Raw genomic sequence first — 16,791 nt, 5'->3', positions numbered from 1 at the left:
AGTTTGTAAAATATGTGTTGTATTTACATGCATAGATGCCTGTTGGTGGTAGGATTATAGGAGATTTTCTTCCTTCTATGCTGTTAATGGAGCCCTGGTGGCACCAAATTTGATACAATGAATGCATATGATTAAGGTGAAGCTTCCTGAAACAAGTCTATTCTAAAACTGTTAGGTGGGCAGAGCACGGTATCCATGCAGAGGGGCTATCTGTCTTGAGATATTGGGGCCTAAGCAGGGTGAAGGAGTTCCTGGGTGGTTAAATGGTTAAAGCACTCAGCTGCTAACCAAAAGGTTGGAAGTTCCAGTCTACCCAGATGCACCTCCCTTGAAAGAAAGGCCTGGTGATCTACTTGGATCCATGGTGGCGTAGTGGTTAAGAGCTCGGCTGCTAACCAAAAGGTCATCAGTTCAAATCCACCAGCCACTTCTTGTAAACCCTATGGGGCAGTTCTACTCTATCCTATATGGTCGCTATGAGTCAGAACCGACTCAATGGCACTTAACAGCAACAACACAACAAGCAGGGTGAGGAGATTGTCCATGGGGTGTGGGGCAGCCTGGCATGAGGAATCAGCCCAAACAGAATGAAGAGGAAGTTCATCTGTAGTGTACCTTGTGACATGGATCAGAGGCCGAGTAGAGTGAGAAGATCATACAATCCACTTGGAGGTAGGGTCTGTGTGGGGCATGGAGGGCATCTACATGAGATGGCATCTCATGCAGGATTTCAAAACCTGAGCAGGGTAAAGAAGATGTCCATGGAAGGGGTGCCTGACATGGACAGTCAGAACCTGAGTGAGGTAAGGAAGGCATTCATGTGTTGGACAGTAGCCCAGCATGGGGGATTCAGAGTCCAAGCAGGATGAGGAGGGCATTCATGTAGACAGGTTACCTGGCATCAGGGTCAGAGCAAAAGTGGGTAAGAAGGGCATTCACATGGAAGAGGGATCAGCTGCTATAACCAAAGATTGGTTGTATACAGAAGGATTGATCAAATTAATCCATATATTGAGGATAATGGAAGCCAGGTTTCTCACTCAATAAAGGGAGATACAAATACGGAAAGGGAGAAACTAAAATGAACCCTGTGGTGTTTGGTTAAAATTGGAGGTTTCAATGTGAATTCATGGTTTAGAGTAGATAGGTAGTTAAGTAGATTAGGTAGATACAGACATTGATACATAGATAGAGATGTAAATAGGTAAATGTGTGTGTGTGTGTGTGTGTGTGTGTGTGTGTGTGTGTGTGTAGCCTAACTGTACACTGAGAGAACCTGGAAACAGCAGCACTCAATAGCAATTTATGTGCCCATCTCTTAGGTTCTCAGTTTCATTCTCCACTGAAAGGAACCAGGGCTCCTTGAAGAAATGTCTGATTCCAGGACTGAGAACAGGAACATACAGATGATCCTGGAACATCTTATGCCAGAAAGCAATGAGATTCTCAAAGAATGATGGGAAATTGTCAAAAGGACATAGAATCCAGCTTGAAGAAGCTCCCACTGACCAAATCTGGGGCAATTTAAGCTTTAAAATAAATAAGGAAAATAATTTATTATATCATATTGAATAAAGTGAGAATTCATGGGTCCATACTGATATAAACAAGTAAATGAATAAATTGAAAGTTTGATAAGGAATAGGATATTTAAAAGGTTTCAAAATACATTCCCACAGAATTCTTACTAATTACAAAGAAGTAAAGAGTAACTTCACAGAGAAGTCTGGCAGACATCAGTGATCAAAGTGAACATGAATCGGTGATGAGACAAATTGAAAACATGTACCATCTGATAGGATGCAGTGAGAACACAGTACCACTTCTGTGATATTCCTGTCAAAGAAGCATAACCTGAATCGATTCATGGGGAAACATCAGATAGGCTCAAATTGAGGGACATTCTGTAGAACAACTGGCCTGTAATCTTCAAAAGGTCAAGGTCATGAAAGTCAAAGATGAAAGACCTGTTCCAGGTTGAAGGAGACTAAAGAGACATGAACTAAATGCAACTCATAATGCTAAATTGGATCCTTCTGCTATGTTGTTGTGTTCTTAAGTGCCATCAAGTCGGTTCCAACTCATAGCGACCCTGTGTACAACAGAACAAAACACTGCCCAGTCCTGCGCCATCCTCACAATCGCTGCCATGCTTAAGGCCATTGCTGCAGCCACTGTGTCAATCCTTCTGCTATAAAGAACATTTTTGGAACAAATGGAGTCTGAGGATTAGATGGAAGGATTAGAGGATTAGACAGCAGTAATGTATCCATGGATCTTGGCTCAAAGCAGAGAATACCAGAAAGACGTTTACCTGTGTTCTATTGACTATCAAAGGCATTCGACTGTGTGGATCATAACAAATTACGGCTAACATTACAAAGAATGGGAATTCCAGAACACTTAACTGTGCTCATGTACATAGACCAAAAGGCAGTTTGAACAGAACAAGGGGATACTGTGTGGTTTAAAGTCAGGAAAGGTGTTCATCAGGGTTGTATCCTTTCACCATACTTACACAAATAATCAGAGAAGCTGGGCTGTATCAAGAAGAATGGGGCATCAGGATTGGAGGAAGACTCATTAACAACCTGTGATATACAGATGATACCACCTTGCTTGCTGAAAGTGAAGAGGACTTGAAGCACTTACTGATGAAAATCAAAGACTACAGCCTTCAGCAGGGATTGCACCTCAACATAAAGAAAACAAAAATCCTCACAACTGGACCAATAAGCAACATCATGATAAACGGAGAAAATACTGAAGTTGTCAAGGATTTCATTTTACTTGGATCCACAATCAATGCCCGTGGAAGCAGCAGTCAAGAAATCAGATGGGCAAATCTGCTGCAAATGCCTCTTTATAACCATGTATATGAAACTAAATGGGCACACCAGCCCAAAAACAAAGACCAGAAGACAGGAAGGGCAGGAAAATTGGACAAATGGAAATAGGGAACCCTAGGTCGAGAAGGGGAGAGTGTTGACACATCACGGGGTTGGCAACCAATGTCACAAAACTATTTGTGTATTAATTGTTTAATGAAAAAATAATTTGCTCTGTAAACTTTCACCTAAAGCACAATAGAAAAAGAAAATTGTACAAGGAAAATAATCATTAAAAAAGACCTCTTTACATTGTTAAAAAGCAAAGATGTCACTTTGAGGACTAAGGTGTGCGTGACCCAAGCCATGGTATTTTCAGTCGCCTCATATGCATGGAAAAGCTGGACAATGAATAAGGAAGACCAAAGAAGAATTGATGCCTTTGAATTATGGTATTGGTGAAGAATATTGAATACACAATGGACTACCAGAAGAATGAACACATCTATCTTGGAAGAAGTACAGCCAGAATGCTTCTTAGAAGTGAGGATGGCGAGACTTCGTTTCCGTACTTTGGACATGTTATTAGGAGGGACCAGTCCCTGGACAAGGACATCATGCTTGGTAAAGTGAAGAGTCAGCGAAAAAGAGGAAGACCCTCAACGAGATGGATTGACACAGTGGCTGCAACAATGGGCTCAAATATAGCAGTAATTGTGACAATGGCGCAGGACCAGGTAGTATTTCATTGTTGTTCGTAGGGTCGCTATGAATGGGAACTGACTCAATGGCACCTAACAACAACAACAGTGTATCAATTAATCAATTGAAGATGGCACAGGACCAGGCAACGTTTCGTTCTGTCATATGTGGGATCTCTATGAGTCGGAGCCAATGGAACCTAACAACAATGTTATCAATATTAATTTCCTGGTTTTGATGGTTTCCTACCTAACCTCAGTACAAGAATATTGACAGGCAACTTATTCTCAAATGGTTCAGGAAAAATTCTTTGTATTGTACATAACTTTTAAATTTAAGAGTGTTTCGAAAATTTTTAAATTACACTGAAACCTGGGAGAGCCGAAACTCAGTGGGACTGCTGTGTTTTTCCGGGTCTCACAAGTTTTCCACCTTTAACAGGGTGCAGACTTACCACTTTTCTATCACTCTGTTAGTGGAAAGTATTTGAGTTTTCCTTCTCTAACAGGTTTCCACTTTATATACGTTCCAGCTTTCACAGATTTTACTGTATTAAACTTTAAAAATGCAAGAAGCATCAGCCAATCTTCAAATATAAATATTATTTTCAACTAACAGAAAGCCATAGCTTTAAAGTTAAAGATCTCTTTTTACCACCTGCCATTAATACAGTTTTAAGGCATGCTTATTTATGGAAGCATTTATATAGTTTGAAATTAAAATCTGTTTTTAAATTGATTGACCTGCTAATGTCCCTTCTGTTTCTTTGATGGTAAGTAGGGTTGGAGAAATGAGAAATTTTATCATAATTGCTTCATTTACTATTTCAAAATTTGTTTCCAACTCAAGTGATGGAAATTATTTTCTCTTTATGAGCTGTGTTTAGAGACCACTGGACTATCAGAAAACCAAGATTGCAATAATAACAAACATTTATAATTTACAAAGCAATTTTACAGCCATTATCTCATTTGGTCCTAATAGTCATATTCATTCATTCAGCAAAGACAAAGACAAAAAAGAATGCCTATCCTAGTCTCTGGAAGGAGCCCTAGTGGTGAACTGGTTAAGAGCTCAGGCTGCTAACCAGAAAGGTCGTCAGTTGGAATTCCAGCCTTGGAATCCCTTCAGGGCAGTTCTGCTCTGTTCTATAGGGTCACTATGAGTTGCAATCTACTTGATGGCAAAGAGTTTTTTTTTAAGTCTCTAGAAGTATGTATCATTATGATTCTTACTTTATAGCTAAGAGATTGAAAACCACCACTCTCCAAGTACAGGAACCAGGATTCCAGCCTGAGTGATGTGATTTGAGTCCTGATTTAAGCATGCTGCCTTAAACTAGGAGTTATAACCTGCTGGTGATCTTGTGATCCCTCAGGGCTGCAGTTTCTTCATCAGCAAAATGAAAGAAAGTGTTGAACTCTGTAATCTTCAATCTCCATTCCAACTTTGAAATCCTAAAATTCATCTCATCGATAATACTAACAACAACAAAAAGCATAAAATAGCTGAGCGTAACCTTAACTAGAATAGTGTACAATTTATATGAAATAACAACAACAATAAAACTTGCCTGAGATGTTTTTAATGATTGAATTTACAGACTTCCATTTAGGTTAATTTTCCCATTCTCTTTTTTTTTTCATCTTCAGTTTCAAGTCCATTAATGAATAAAATTAAGGTATGATGCTTTAGAGATTGTGAAAGAAGTTTATTGAGAGAGGTTGAGTCATTAACAAATCTTCAGCCTCTCGAGTTTTTTTTTTTTTTTGGTCCCAAGAAACACTTTGTTCTTTTTAATGAGGGTAAAGACAGATGCGCTTGGAAGTGATTTTTCATTGTTAAATGAAGAGGCACTGCTGCTTCATATAGTTTGAGGCATCCTATGGGAAACAGACATTTACATGGTTTTTCTTTGGGGATGTGGCTGTATTATTGTTACTATGAAGTTATATTTGGTTGGTCTGAATTATGCTGCACTAGACGTATATTTTCATCTTGAAAGCTCAGCATAACAGCTCATAAGCACTTTTCAAAAGAGAGGAAGCTTATAAAGAAGAAAGAAGGATCATAACAGTGAATGTTTAGACAGTGAGACTGATTGTTTTCAAACAAATCTAATTCATTATGCGCCTGGTAATGAAGACATCTTAGTAACAGAGAAAGCAGCCCCATTATATGCGTGCTTCTATTAACCAAATTGTTTTGTTTAGATCAGTGGGCAGGACACCATCTGTTACCAGAAATTTTCTTTTCATCAAGCCTGCCCCCAATAAGCGATCCTAGTTAAGTAACTTCAGCTGCCCCCTGTTTAATTTCCATAATAACTCAATTCAGGGTTATGGAGAGAAAAAGGCAGCTAAGAGGATATTGTAAATTATACCATGCCCTCCGAGGATTTAATTTGGTTATCCCCTTGGCAAGAAAAATTAGTGGGAGGAGTTTATGTATGTTGGAGAAGAAGGCTGAGAAGAGGGAGGGGCAGAACTGATGGGAGAGGAAGGAAGCAGCTTTAAGGAAATTGTTTAATAGGACTTTTTTAAAATATGGGTTCTTTTTTCCAGATAGTTTTTTGGTGACTTTTTGTTTCTCCAAGATCTCATTTTCTAAGACATATTTCAATTATTTAGATACAGGTAATGAGTGATAAGAGTGATAAGACTATGAAATATATCTTACATACATATTGGTATGCATATATTTAGGTGTTTTTATAAAGTACAGTGAATATACAAATGTTATTACCAAGAATGCTAACACTGACACTGAAAGAGTTTATTGTTTTTATTCTCTCAAAGGTCCATGACTCCAGCTCAGGCTGACCTGGAATTTCTTGAGAATGCCAAAAAGTTGTCTATGTATGGAGTTGACCTTCATAGAGCAAAGGTAATGATAACTTTGGCCTTTATTAATATGTATCACACCTGTGTCATATAATACTTCTTACCAACTTTACCTGGAGTATTTAAAAACATTCAAAAGAGATAGTAGTTCTACACTTAGGTTTTTTAAGTGTATCAGTTGAATCTAGTCTCTTAGCAATTCCACCATCAGAATGAAGTTTTATATCCAAGCCACTGTAAGGATCAAAAAATATAGCCCCTAGAGCTAAAGAAATGATATTTTCCTGAAATGTGAGGATCTCTGGACACAGTTACATTTGCAAATGTCAAGTGGCAGCAAGTCATGTCTCACAGCCATCATCACTTACATCAGAATCACCTGAGGTGTTTATTAGGTATACAGATTCCTTGAGTTCCTCTCCAGATTTCCCGAACTACTTTGGAGGAGAAGAGACTTTAAGAATCTCCAGATTTGCAAGGGAGAATGAAGAAAACAAGATACAAGGGAAAGATTAGTCCTAAGGACTAATGGACCACAACTACCACAGCGTCCACCAGACTGAGTCCAGCACAACTAGATGATGCCTGGCTACCACCACTGACTGCTCTGACCAGGATCACAACAGAGGGTTCTGGACAGAGCTGCAGAAAAATGTAGAACAAAATTCTAACTCACAGAAAAAAGACCAGACTTACTGGTCTGTTAGAGACTGGAGAAACCCTGAGAGTATGGCTCCTGGACACCCTTTTAGCTCAGTAATGAAGTCACTCCCGAAGTTCATCCTTCAGCCGAAGATTAGACAGCCCTGTAAAACAAAATGAGACTAATGGGGCACAACAGTCCAGGGACAAGGACTAGAAGGCAGGAGGGGACAGGAAAGCTGGTAATAGGGAACCCAAGGTTGAGAAGGGACAGTGTTGACATGTTGTGAGGTTGTTAACCACTGTCATAAAACAGTATGTGTACCGTTTAATGAGAAACTGTTCTGTAAACCTTCATCTAAAGTACAATTAAAAAAAAAAGAATCTCTAGATTTAATGACCATACCAGATGATTCTTATTCATGCTAAATTTGGGAACCATTGGCCTAGTGTAGTGGTTCTGAGTGTGTGGTCTCTGAACCAGCAGCATTTTAATCACCTAGGCAGTTTGAAGGAGCTCTGGTGACACAGTGGTTAAGCACTCGGCCGCTAACCAAAAGGTGGGTGGTTCAAACCCACCAGCCACTCCGCTGGAGAAAGGTGCAGCAGTCTGCTTCCATAAAGATTTACAGCCCTGGAAACCCTATGGGGAAGTTCTTCTCTGTCCTGTAAGGTCGCTATGTCCTAAAAGGTTGAAATTGGCTCGAAGACAATGAGTTTGGTTTTTTTGGTTAGGCAGTTCGAACCTACCCAGCAGCTCTGCCGGGGAAAGACCTGGCGATCTACTTCAGTGAAGATCACAGCCAAGAAAATCCTATGGGACAGTTCTACTCTGTCACGTGGGGTCACTATGAGTCAGAAATCAATTTGATGGCACCTAACAACAACGACACAATAATAAAGAACTTGTTAGAAATACACATTTTCAGGCCTGCCACCCCAGACTTACTGAATCAGAAACTGGGGTTGGGGCCCAGCAATCTGTAATTTAATAAACTCTCCAGGTGTTTCTTATACACACAGAATGAACCACAGTGACTCATTTGAGAACCAATGGGTTAGGGAGTTGGGAACACGCTTTAATCCTAGTTCTGCCCAATACAAACTAACAGTGTGAATATTTAAGGCAAGTTGTTTGACTTCTCTCATCTTCGGCTACTAAAATGGCTAGGGAGGTTGAGGGATTGTGAGAGACAGGGTTGAAAGGGTGATGTGAGACGTATTCAGAGGTACTTACTAGGCTACATAATGAGGGGACCTAAAACCATGCACAATGAGGAACAGTCAAAGGAATAGGGATTCTTAGTCCTGAGAGGAGAAAGTTTAGGGAAGACACAGTAACTGTCTTCATGTATTTAAAGGATTGGTGTGTGACGTGGAGATTTTACTGTAGCTCTAAGATATAAAACTAGAGCCAGTAAAATGGACATTATAGGGAAATACTACTATGCAGCTCAATTTGACAAATTGTCCAATTGGGCCACCTCAGTAGTTAGTGAGCTCCCTATCTCTGGAGATTTTCCAGGATAAACTGAATAGTCACTTGGTAGTAGCATTTAGAAAAGGAAATTCAATATCTATTGGGTGATTGGACTAAAATGACCTTTACAGCTTCCCCTAGCCCTGAATATCTGATATTTAACGTCTCTTCCTTATTTAAATTCTATTATTTCTAGTAAAATTTCATTGAATTTTAGTGTTTTTTCTTGAAATGTTGCTCTAGGTTGTTTTGGGCTGGGTGCTGTAACGCCTATGAACCTGTAAAGTAGATGGTGGGAAGATCAGTACATCAGACCAAGTGTATTTCCAGAACTTAAATTGTTAGGTTTTGCTACTCAATTCCTGCCGGAGGCTGGCGTCAATTCCTTAGTTATTAAGAATGGATGAAGGAATCAGGCAGCATATTTCTTTCCCAAAAGTTGTAAAGCAAATTATTTCTCCAAAACATATCATTAAGAGAGAGAGTTAGTAGTACCCATGGGCTTTGAAAACTTAAGAGGGCATCTTCTGGGAAATCCTTAGTTACTTAGTCATCAAACTGTAGCTATATATGATATCTACTTCTCTCTTGTGCTTGTACATAACACACGTAGTCACTAATAAGTTTCTTTACACCTGTTTTGGGAGAAGACATATAAAGTCAAGAAGCATTTAGCTCTGGGTTTTGATTACTTAGCTAAACAAATGCTTAGCTGTACAGATGAACTCAGGTGAAATTTATTTTCCTTAAATTACAGACATAGATGATTACTATCATATATTTAATTTTTTGAATTCCTTAATAAAAGAGGCCTGTGAATATGGTTCTGTTTTACCTTATTGTTCCTTCTTGGCTTGGGGGATAATATTAATAATTTAATATACCTAACATTAACTATTTGAAGTCATCAAGGATTTCATTTTACTTGGCTCCATGATTAACTCCCATGGAAGCAGCAGTCAAGAAATCAGACGACACATTGCATTGGGCATATCTGCTGCAAAAGACCTCTTTAAAGTATTAAAAAGCAAAGATGTCACTTTGAGGACTAAGGTGCCCCTGACCCAAGCCATGGTGTTTTCAGTCACCTCATATGCATGCAAAAGCTGGGCAATGAGTTAGGAATACCAAAGGAGAATTGACGCCTTTGAGTTGTGGTGTTGACAAAGAATATTGAATATGCCATGAACTGCCAAAAGAACGAACAAATCTGTCTTGGAAGAAGTATATCCAGGATGTTCCTTAGAAGTGAGGGTGATGAGACTTCGTCTCACATATTCTGGACATGTTATCAGAAGGGGCCAGTCCCTGGAGAAGGATATCAAGCTTGGTAAAGTGTAGGGTCAGCAAAAAAGAGGAAGACCCTCAACGAGATGGATTGACATAGTGGCTGCAACAGTGGGCTCAAGCATAACAATGATCAAGAGGATGGCGCAGGACCGGGCAATGTTTTGTTTTTGAGTTGGAACTGACTCCACAGCACCTAATAACAACAACAACATCAAATATTATAAGCATCTGAGATTTTCTCGTACTGAGTTTATGCAGGAATGGAGTAAATTCCTGTACTTAAACCAGAGGTTGAGTTGACTCTGACTCATGATGACTCTGTCATGGTTTGAACTGTGTCCCCAAAAAACATGTGTCAACTTGATTAGGCCATGATTCCTAGAATTGTGTGGTTGTCCTCCATTTTGTAATTGTAATTTTATGTTAAAGAGGATTACAGTGGAATTGTAGCACCCTTAGTAAAGTCCCATCCTTGATCCAGTCTACAAGGAGTTTCCCTGGGGTGTGGCCTGCACTACCTTTTATCTTACAAGAGATCGAAGGAAAGGGAAGCAAGCAGAGAGGGGGACCTCCTACCACCAAGAAAGCAGTGTGGGAAGCAGAGCAGGTCCTTTGGATCTGGGGTTCCTACGAGAAGAAGCTCCTAGTCCAGGGGAAGATTGATGACAAGGACCTTCCTCTAGAGCTGACAGAGAAAGCCTTCCGCTGGAGCTGACACCCTGTATTTGGACTTGTAGCCTACTAGACTATGAGAAAATAAATTTCTCTTTGTTAAAGACATCCACGTGTGGTATTTCTGTTACAGCAGCACTAGATTGCTAAGACAGACCCCATATGTGTCAGAGTAGAACTGTACTCCATAGGGATTTCAATGGCTGACGTTTTGGAAGTAGAACAGCAGGGCTTTTTTCTGAGGCACTTATTGGCAGACTCAAACTGACAACCTTTCAGTTAGCAGCCGAGCATGTTAACTGTTTTACCACCCAGGAATTCCAACTCCTATACTTACCAACCTTGATTTCTTACCAACAATGATTTCTGAAGAGAAGACCACCTTACCATAAAAAAAAAAAAAAAAAAATTATTATTGTGTGTGTATATTTGTACTATACATAGCCTTAAGCCCTGGCCTCCAGGAACTCATAAGCTAAGACACACGTGGTCTGTTGATTTAAACACACGTGTATAGGATATGCAGCTACCATTGTAGAATGGCACAATTAGATTGATAAATAAGTGGGCAGCGAAGTATATTTTATCTTCCACTGAGTGAGTATGCAGGAATTATTTGCTGATTATGATAGTGATAGGTTTACAGTAAGTGTATTTTAAAATTGGGAGACCAAAGTAAGAAAATGAATGCTTATCCTAGAATTTTATTTGTAGACAGACAAGATAAAAGTAAATTAGTGTCTCTTTTTTAATTATTAAGAAAAGCCTTTTTGGTGGATGCAGAGACTTAGCTTTATGAGGTCCCATTTCTTCCAAGGAGACTTGAAGCTCCAACTTTGCTTTTCAGTTGTGGAGGGAGTGCTGTGACGGTGGGTGAGGTGTAAGTCCATTGACATTTCACAGTGGCTTTGGGGTGGTGGGAGTGGCAATATTGCTCCTTATGTCAGTTGATTCCTTCAGTGACTAAGGTGTGTGCATGTACATGTTTCATGGACAAGAGAAAAGCAGATATTCCCTCAGAGTCACTAATAGTGAATGAAATAATTGACTCAGCTATCAGATGGAATACACAGGAATCAAATCACTACATCTGTGGAAAGAGATGAAAAAACTCAATATCATCAGTCATGACAAGGCCAGAGGGTGACTGAAGAACAGACCATCAATTGCTCATATGCAAGTTCAGGTTGAAGCTGAGGAAAATTAAAACAAGTCAACGAGATCCAAAGTACAACCTTGAGTATACCCCACCTGAATTTAGAGGCCATCTCAAGAATAGATTTGACATATGGAACACTAATGACTGAAGACCAGACAAGTTGTGAGATGACATCAAGGACATCATACATGAAGAAATCAAACGATCATTAAAAAGACAGAAAAGAAAGAAAAGACCAAAATGGATATCAGAAGAGACTATGAAACTTGCTCTTGAATGTAGAGTAGCTAAAGTGAATGGAAGAAATGATGAAGTAAAAGAGCTGAACAGAAGATTTCAAAGGATGGCTTGAGAAGACAACATAAAGTATTATAATGAAATGTGCAAAGTCCTGGAGTTAGAAAAACAAAAGAGAATAATACACTTGGCATTTCTCAGGCTGAAAGAACTAAAGAAAAAACTCAAGCCTCAAGTTGCAATATCGAAAGATTCTATGGGCAAAACATTGACCAACACAGGAAGCATCAAGAGAAGATGGAAGGAATACACAGTCACTGTACCAAAAAGAATTGGTCGATGTTCTGCCATTTCAGGAGGTAGCATATGATCAAGAACTGATGGTACTGAAGGAAGAAATCTAAGCTGCACTGAAGGTATTGGTTAAAAACAAGTCTCCAGGAATTCATAGAATACCAACTGAGATGTTTCAACAAATGGATGCAACACTGGAAAAAGCTTTCTATGCTAAGAAATTTGGAAGACAGCTACCTGGTCAACCAACTGGAAGATTTCCATATTTGTGCTCGTTCCAAAGAAGGTGATCCAACAGAATGTGAAATTATCGAACAATATCATACACAAGTAAAATTTTGCTGAAGATAATTAAAAAACAGTTGCAGCAGTACATCTCCAGGGAACTGCCAGAAATTCAAGCTGGATTCAGAAGAGGATGTGGAACAAGGGATATCATTGCTGATATCAGATGGATCTTGGCTGAAAGGTAGGAATACCAGAAAGATGTTTACCTGTGTTTTATTGACTATGTAAAGGCATTTAACTGGGTAGATCATAACAGATTATGGATAACATGGCAAAGAACAGGAATTCCAGAACACTTAGTTGGAACCTGTACGGAGACCAAGAGACAGTCCTTCAAACAGAACAAGGGGGTACTGTGTGGTTTAAAATCAGGAAATGTGTGCATCAGAATTATATCCTTTTACCCTACTTATTCAATCTGTATGCTGAGCAAATAATCAGCGAAGCTGGACTATGTGAAGAAGAACATGACATCAGGATTGCAGGAAGACTTGTTAACAGCCTGCAATATGTAGATGATACAACCTTGCTTGCTGAAATTAAAGAGGACTTGAAGCACTTACTGATGAAGATAAAAGACTACAACCTTCAGTACGGATTACACCTCAACATAAAGAAAGCAAAAATCTTCACAACTGGACCAATAAGCAACATCATGATAGAGGGAGAAAAGATTGACATTGTCAAGGATTTCCTTTTACTTGAATCCACAATCAGCACCATGGAAGCAGCAGTCAGGAAATCAAATGACATATTGCATTGGGCAAATCTGCTGCAAAAGTCTTCTTTGAAGTGTTCAAAAGCAAAGATGTCACTTTGAGGACTAAGGTGTACCTGACCCAAGCCATGGTGTTTTCAATCGCCTCATATACATGCGAAAGCCGGACAATGAATAAAGAAGACAGAAGAAGAATTGATGCCTTTGAATTATGGTGTTGGCAAAGAATATTGAGTATACCATGGAATGCCAGGAGAATGAACAAATCTGTCTTGGAATGCCAGCATGCTCCTTAGAAGTGAGGATGGCGAGACTTCATCTCACATACTTTGGACATGTTATCATGAGGGTTCAGTCCCTGGAGAAGGACATCATGCTTGGTAAAGTACAGGGTCAATGAAAAAAGAGGAAGACCCTCAACAAGATGGATTGGCACAGTGGCTGCAACAGGGACCTCAAACATAGCAAAAATTGTGAAAATGGTGCAGAACCGGGCAGTATTTTGTTCTGTTGTACATAGGATCGCTGTGAATTGGAAGCAGCTTGACAGCACCTAACAACAACAATGGTTGAAAATATAAGTCTAATGTATGTTGTTACTAAAATACCTTGAAATTCCTTGATTTATCCATCTACATGAGTAAAGATTGATTTAAATTAGAGTCAAAGAATTTGTTGATATTGTCATAATAAATTATGAACAATAATGTGGACAGGTAACAAACTCATTGTAAATATTTATTTATTATTTATTTATTTATTATTTATTATTATCAGTAACAGACAGTATCTTGGGTGATAACAGAGATGATTAAATTACAATTTCTATCCTCAAGGACTGGATTGTAATTTTCTCCTGATTATAAAAGATAGATACACACATACACGTGTCTATGGGTATTATCCATTCCTATTTATATGTGCCTAGAAAATGGGATAATCCTGGAAATTTTTCCACTATTATTAAACCAAAACCAAATCTGTTGCCATCGAGTTGATGCTGACTCGTAGCGACCCTATAGGACACAGTAGAACCCCATAGGGTTTCCAAGGAGCGGCTGGTGAATTCAAACTATCGACCTTTTAGTTGGCAGCTGAGCTCTTAAGAGTGTGGGGCAGGGGTAGAATTTTACTTTTTATTTTACATATTTTCTATTTTTTGAATTTTCTGCATACATGGATTAGTTTTGTGATTTTAAATTAAAAAATACATTTTAATCATAATTGGAAACTATAGAAAACTAAAATGAAAAATTTCTCATAATCATACCACATAAAGAGTATTATTGTTAATATTTTGGTGTATTCATCTGTGTTTATTCTTTATATTGTTAAGATCAAATTGTATGTGTAATTTTATCCTTTATTTCACTTACCATTACAGAAAAATTATTTTCCCGTATGTTTCCAAAATTGTATGTAACTGTTTTAATGATCATACTGTGTTTCACTGTATGAGTGGACGATAATTCTACCCTATTGCCTAGAAACTTAGGTTATATCTAGTTTTCCACTCCTAACATAACACTGAATATTTTCACGTATAAATCTTTTTCTGTAATTTCAGTTATTTCCTTGGAATAGATTTTAGAAATAGAATTACTAAGTCAGATTTGGACATTTTAAAGAAGTTTGTGATAGGTAATAACACTGATTTAAAAAAAAATGTTGTGTAATAACAACATTCTTACATAGTCTGAATATTCCTATGGATTGTGATTGTTTGGTTCAACTTTATTTTTCAACATACGCTTTGTAACTGTTTTTGGTTGTTGATATCTTCAGATTATCTAATAATAGACATCAGTATGTTGAGCACTTTGCTGAAGACTGAAATGCTAATGCTTTTCTCTTTTAGGATTTAGAGGGAGTAGATATCATCCTCGGTGTCTGCTCTAGTGGCCTTCTGGTTTACAAAGATAAGCTGAGAATTAACCGATTTCCATGGCCAAAAGTGCTGAAGATTTCATACAAACGTAGCAGCTTTTTCATCAAGATCCGGCCTGGAGAGGTACAGAATCCTTGTTTCTTCCTCCTGAATTAAACACAGACCAGGTCTAAAACATCTCTTCATTCCCAATTTTCCTTGTTACATCACTGAAGAGGTTTCTATAACAGACTATTCAAAGGCTGATAATTCTGTTTTTTAAATTAATCAGTCCTGTGATGCTTCTTCTCTTCCTTACTGCTGGTCTTCTAGATATTTCTCTTCCTGTAAGTAAACATACTAAAAGTGAAACTGGAATTGATAAATTTACTCCTTGTTTACTCCAGGTAAAAACTTGATGGAAAAATATTTTCAAATTGACGAGCATGAGATTTTAAAATTACTTGTAGGGTTAAATTACTCGTGTTTTTATATCATCAACCCCTCACCTCATATAATTACAATTTATTTGTATGCATAGCACTTAATAGTTACTGAGAATGTGTTCTAGGGCCAAGTTGTAATTTTTAAGAGTTGAATTTCAACTTTGTGCCAGATAACTCAGTTATTAGTCTGTGGTCAAGTTTCAGGATATACTGATGCTGGCCAAATTTAACCTGTATATTAAAGGGCTGTTATTAAAGAACTGTCATGGTATAGTGAAACCAATTTTTAAAAAAAACTTCTAGTTCCTGCTCTGCCACTTACTAGCAAAAGATTCTGGACAAACCTAAGGCTCAGCTTCCTTATCTTTCAAGTGGGATTATTTCCTCCCTCACAGTTGATTTGAGGATCAAATGAGATGACATCCATAAAAGCTGTAAACAGAAAAGCCCCATACTCACGTAGGGTGACTTTTGTGTGTATATATCACCATCTGCTGGTGAAAAACGGCTCATTATATGAGCATGGAAAATACTGGATGTATGGATAAAGATTATCATTGAAGCATTTATTTAGTACCATAATTATTTAACTGTGCCTAGCACAGAGTGATCAGTGTCTTCTCTCAAGGAGTTTCAAATCCAAGAGTCATTCAGTCAACAAATATTGAGGACTTTCCTTGTACCATCGGGCACTATTCTAGGTGGTAAGAATATAGCAGTTAAAGAGTCCCATCCTTCAACAATCCTACATTTTAATATGGAAAGGCAGTAAATGAATATATACATACAAATATTAATAAATAAGATAATGAGGCAGTTCTTTATTTTTATAAATGTCAACTATATAACATTCTAAAAATTCAAAATTCTTATTTAAGAAAGTAGTCAGGAACAACAGTAGGATTTTGAGAAGCAACGTATTATGACTTTAGTTATATAGGAGATGATTTAGAGGTAGCGTGGTGTAGTGGAAACAGTGAATTTCTGGTTCTGCCACTTAATAGTTATGAGACTGAGCAAATAACTTCCTGGACCTCAGGTTCTTCACCTATAAAAATATAGATGATACTACCTATATCATAGTGTTATTAACAATAATAGACTCTCAATAAACGTCAGTCTTCTTTCTGTCTTGTAAAGTATGTCTAAGGCAGAGACAAAGAGGCAAGAAACTATCAGGACAGTGTTTTTAGCAGCCCAAGCAGGATGCAGTTTGGTTCAGTCAAAGAGGTATCTAGATAAATTAGTGATCAATCAAAGGAAAAAGAGATATAACATTTAATAATTAAAAAACCTGTGTTTGAGGCAAAATCTTTAGCTCCTAT

At 38.1% G+C, this 16,791-nt stretch overlaps 1 protein-coding gene across 13 annotated transcripts in view; it reads left to right on the top strand.

Annotated features, from left to right (window-relative positions):
* Positions 1 to 16,791, top strand: part of EPB41 (erythrocyte membrane protein band 4.1) — a 214,141-nt gene that overhangs the window by 131,525 nt on the left and 65,825 nt on the right. For all 13 annotated transcript variants that reach the window (XM_023732039.1, XM_023732041.1, XM_023732038.1 and 10 more), the window contains exons 8-9: positions 6,329 to 6,416; positions 15,012 to 15,164. In XM_023732039.1, coding sequence (XP_023587807.1) covers positions 6,329 to 6,416; positions 15,012 to 15,164 — 241 coding nt within the window. The remainder of the gene's footprint in view (positions 1 to 6,328; positions 6,417 to 15,011; positions 15,165 to 16,791) is intronic.

This window comes from Trichechus manatus, unplaced genomic scaffold (genome assembly GCF_000243295.1).
Source record: "Trichechus manatus latirostris isolate Lorelei unplaced genomic scaffold, TriManLat1.0 scaffold00048, whole genome shotgun sequence".
In the NCBI taxonomy this organism is placed as follows: domain Eukaryota; kingdom Metazoa; phylum Chordata; class Mammalia; order Sirenia; family Trichechidae; genus Trichechus; species Trichechus manatus.
This window is presented reverse-complemented; position numbering and strand designations above follow the sequence as displayed.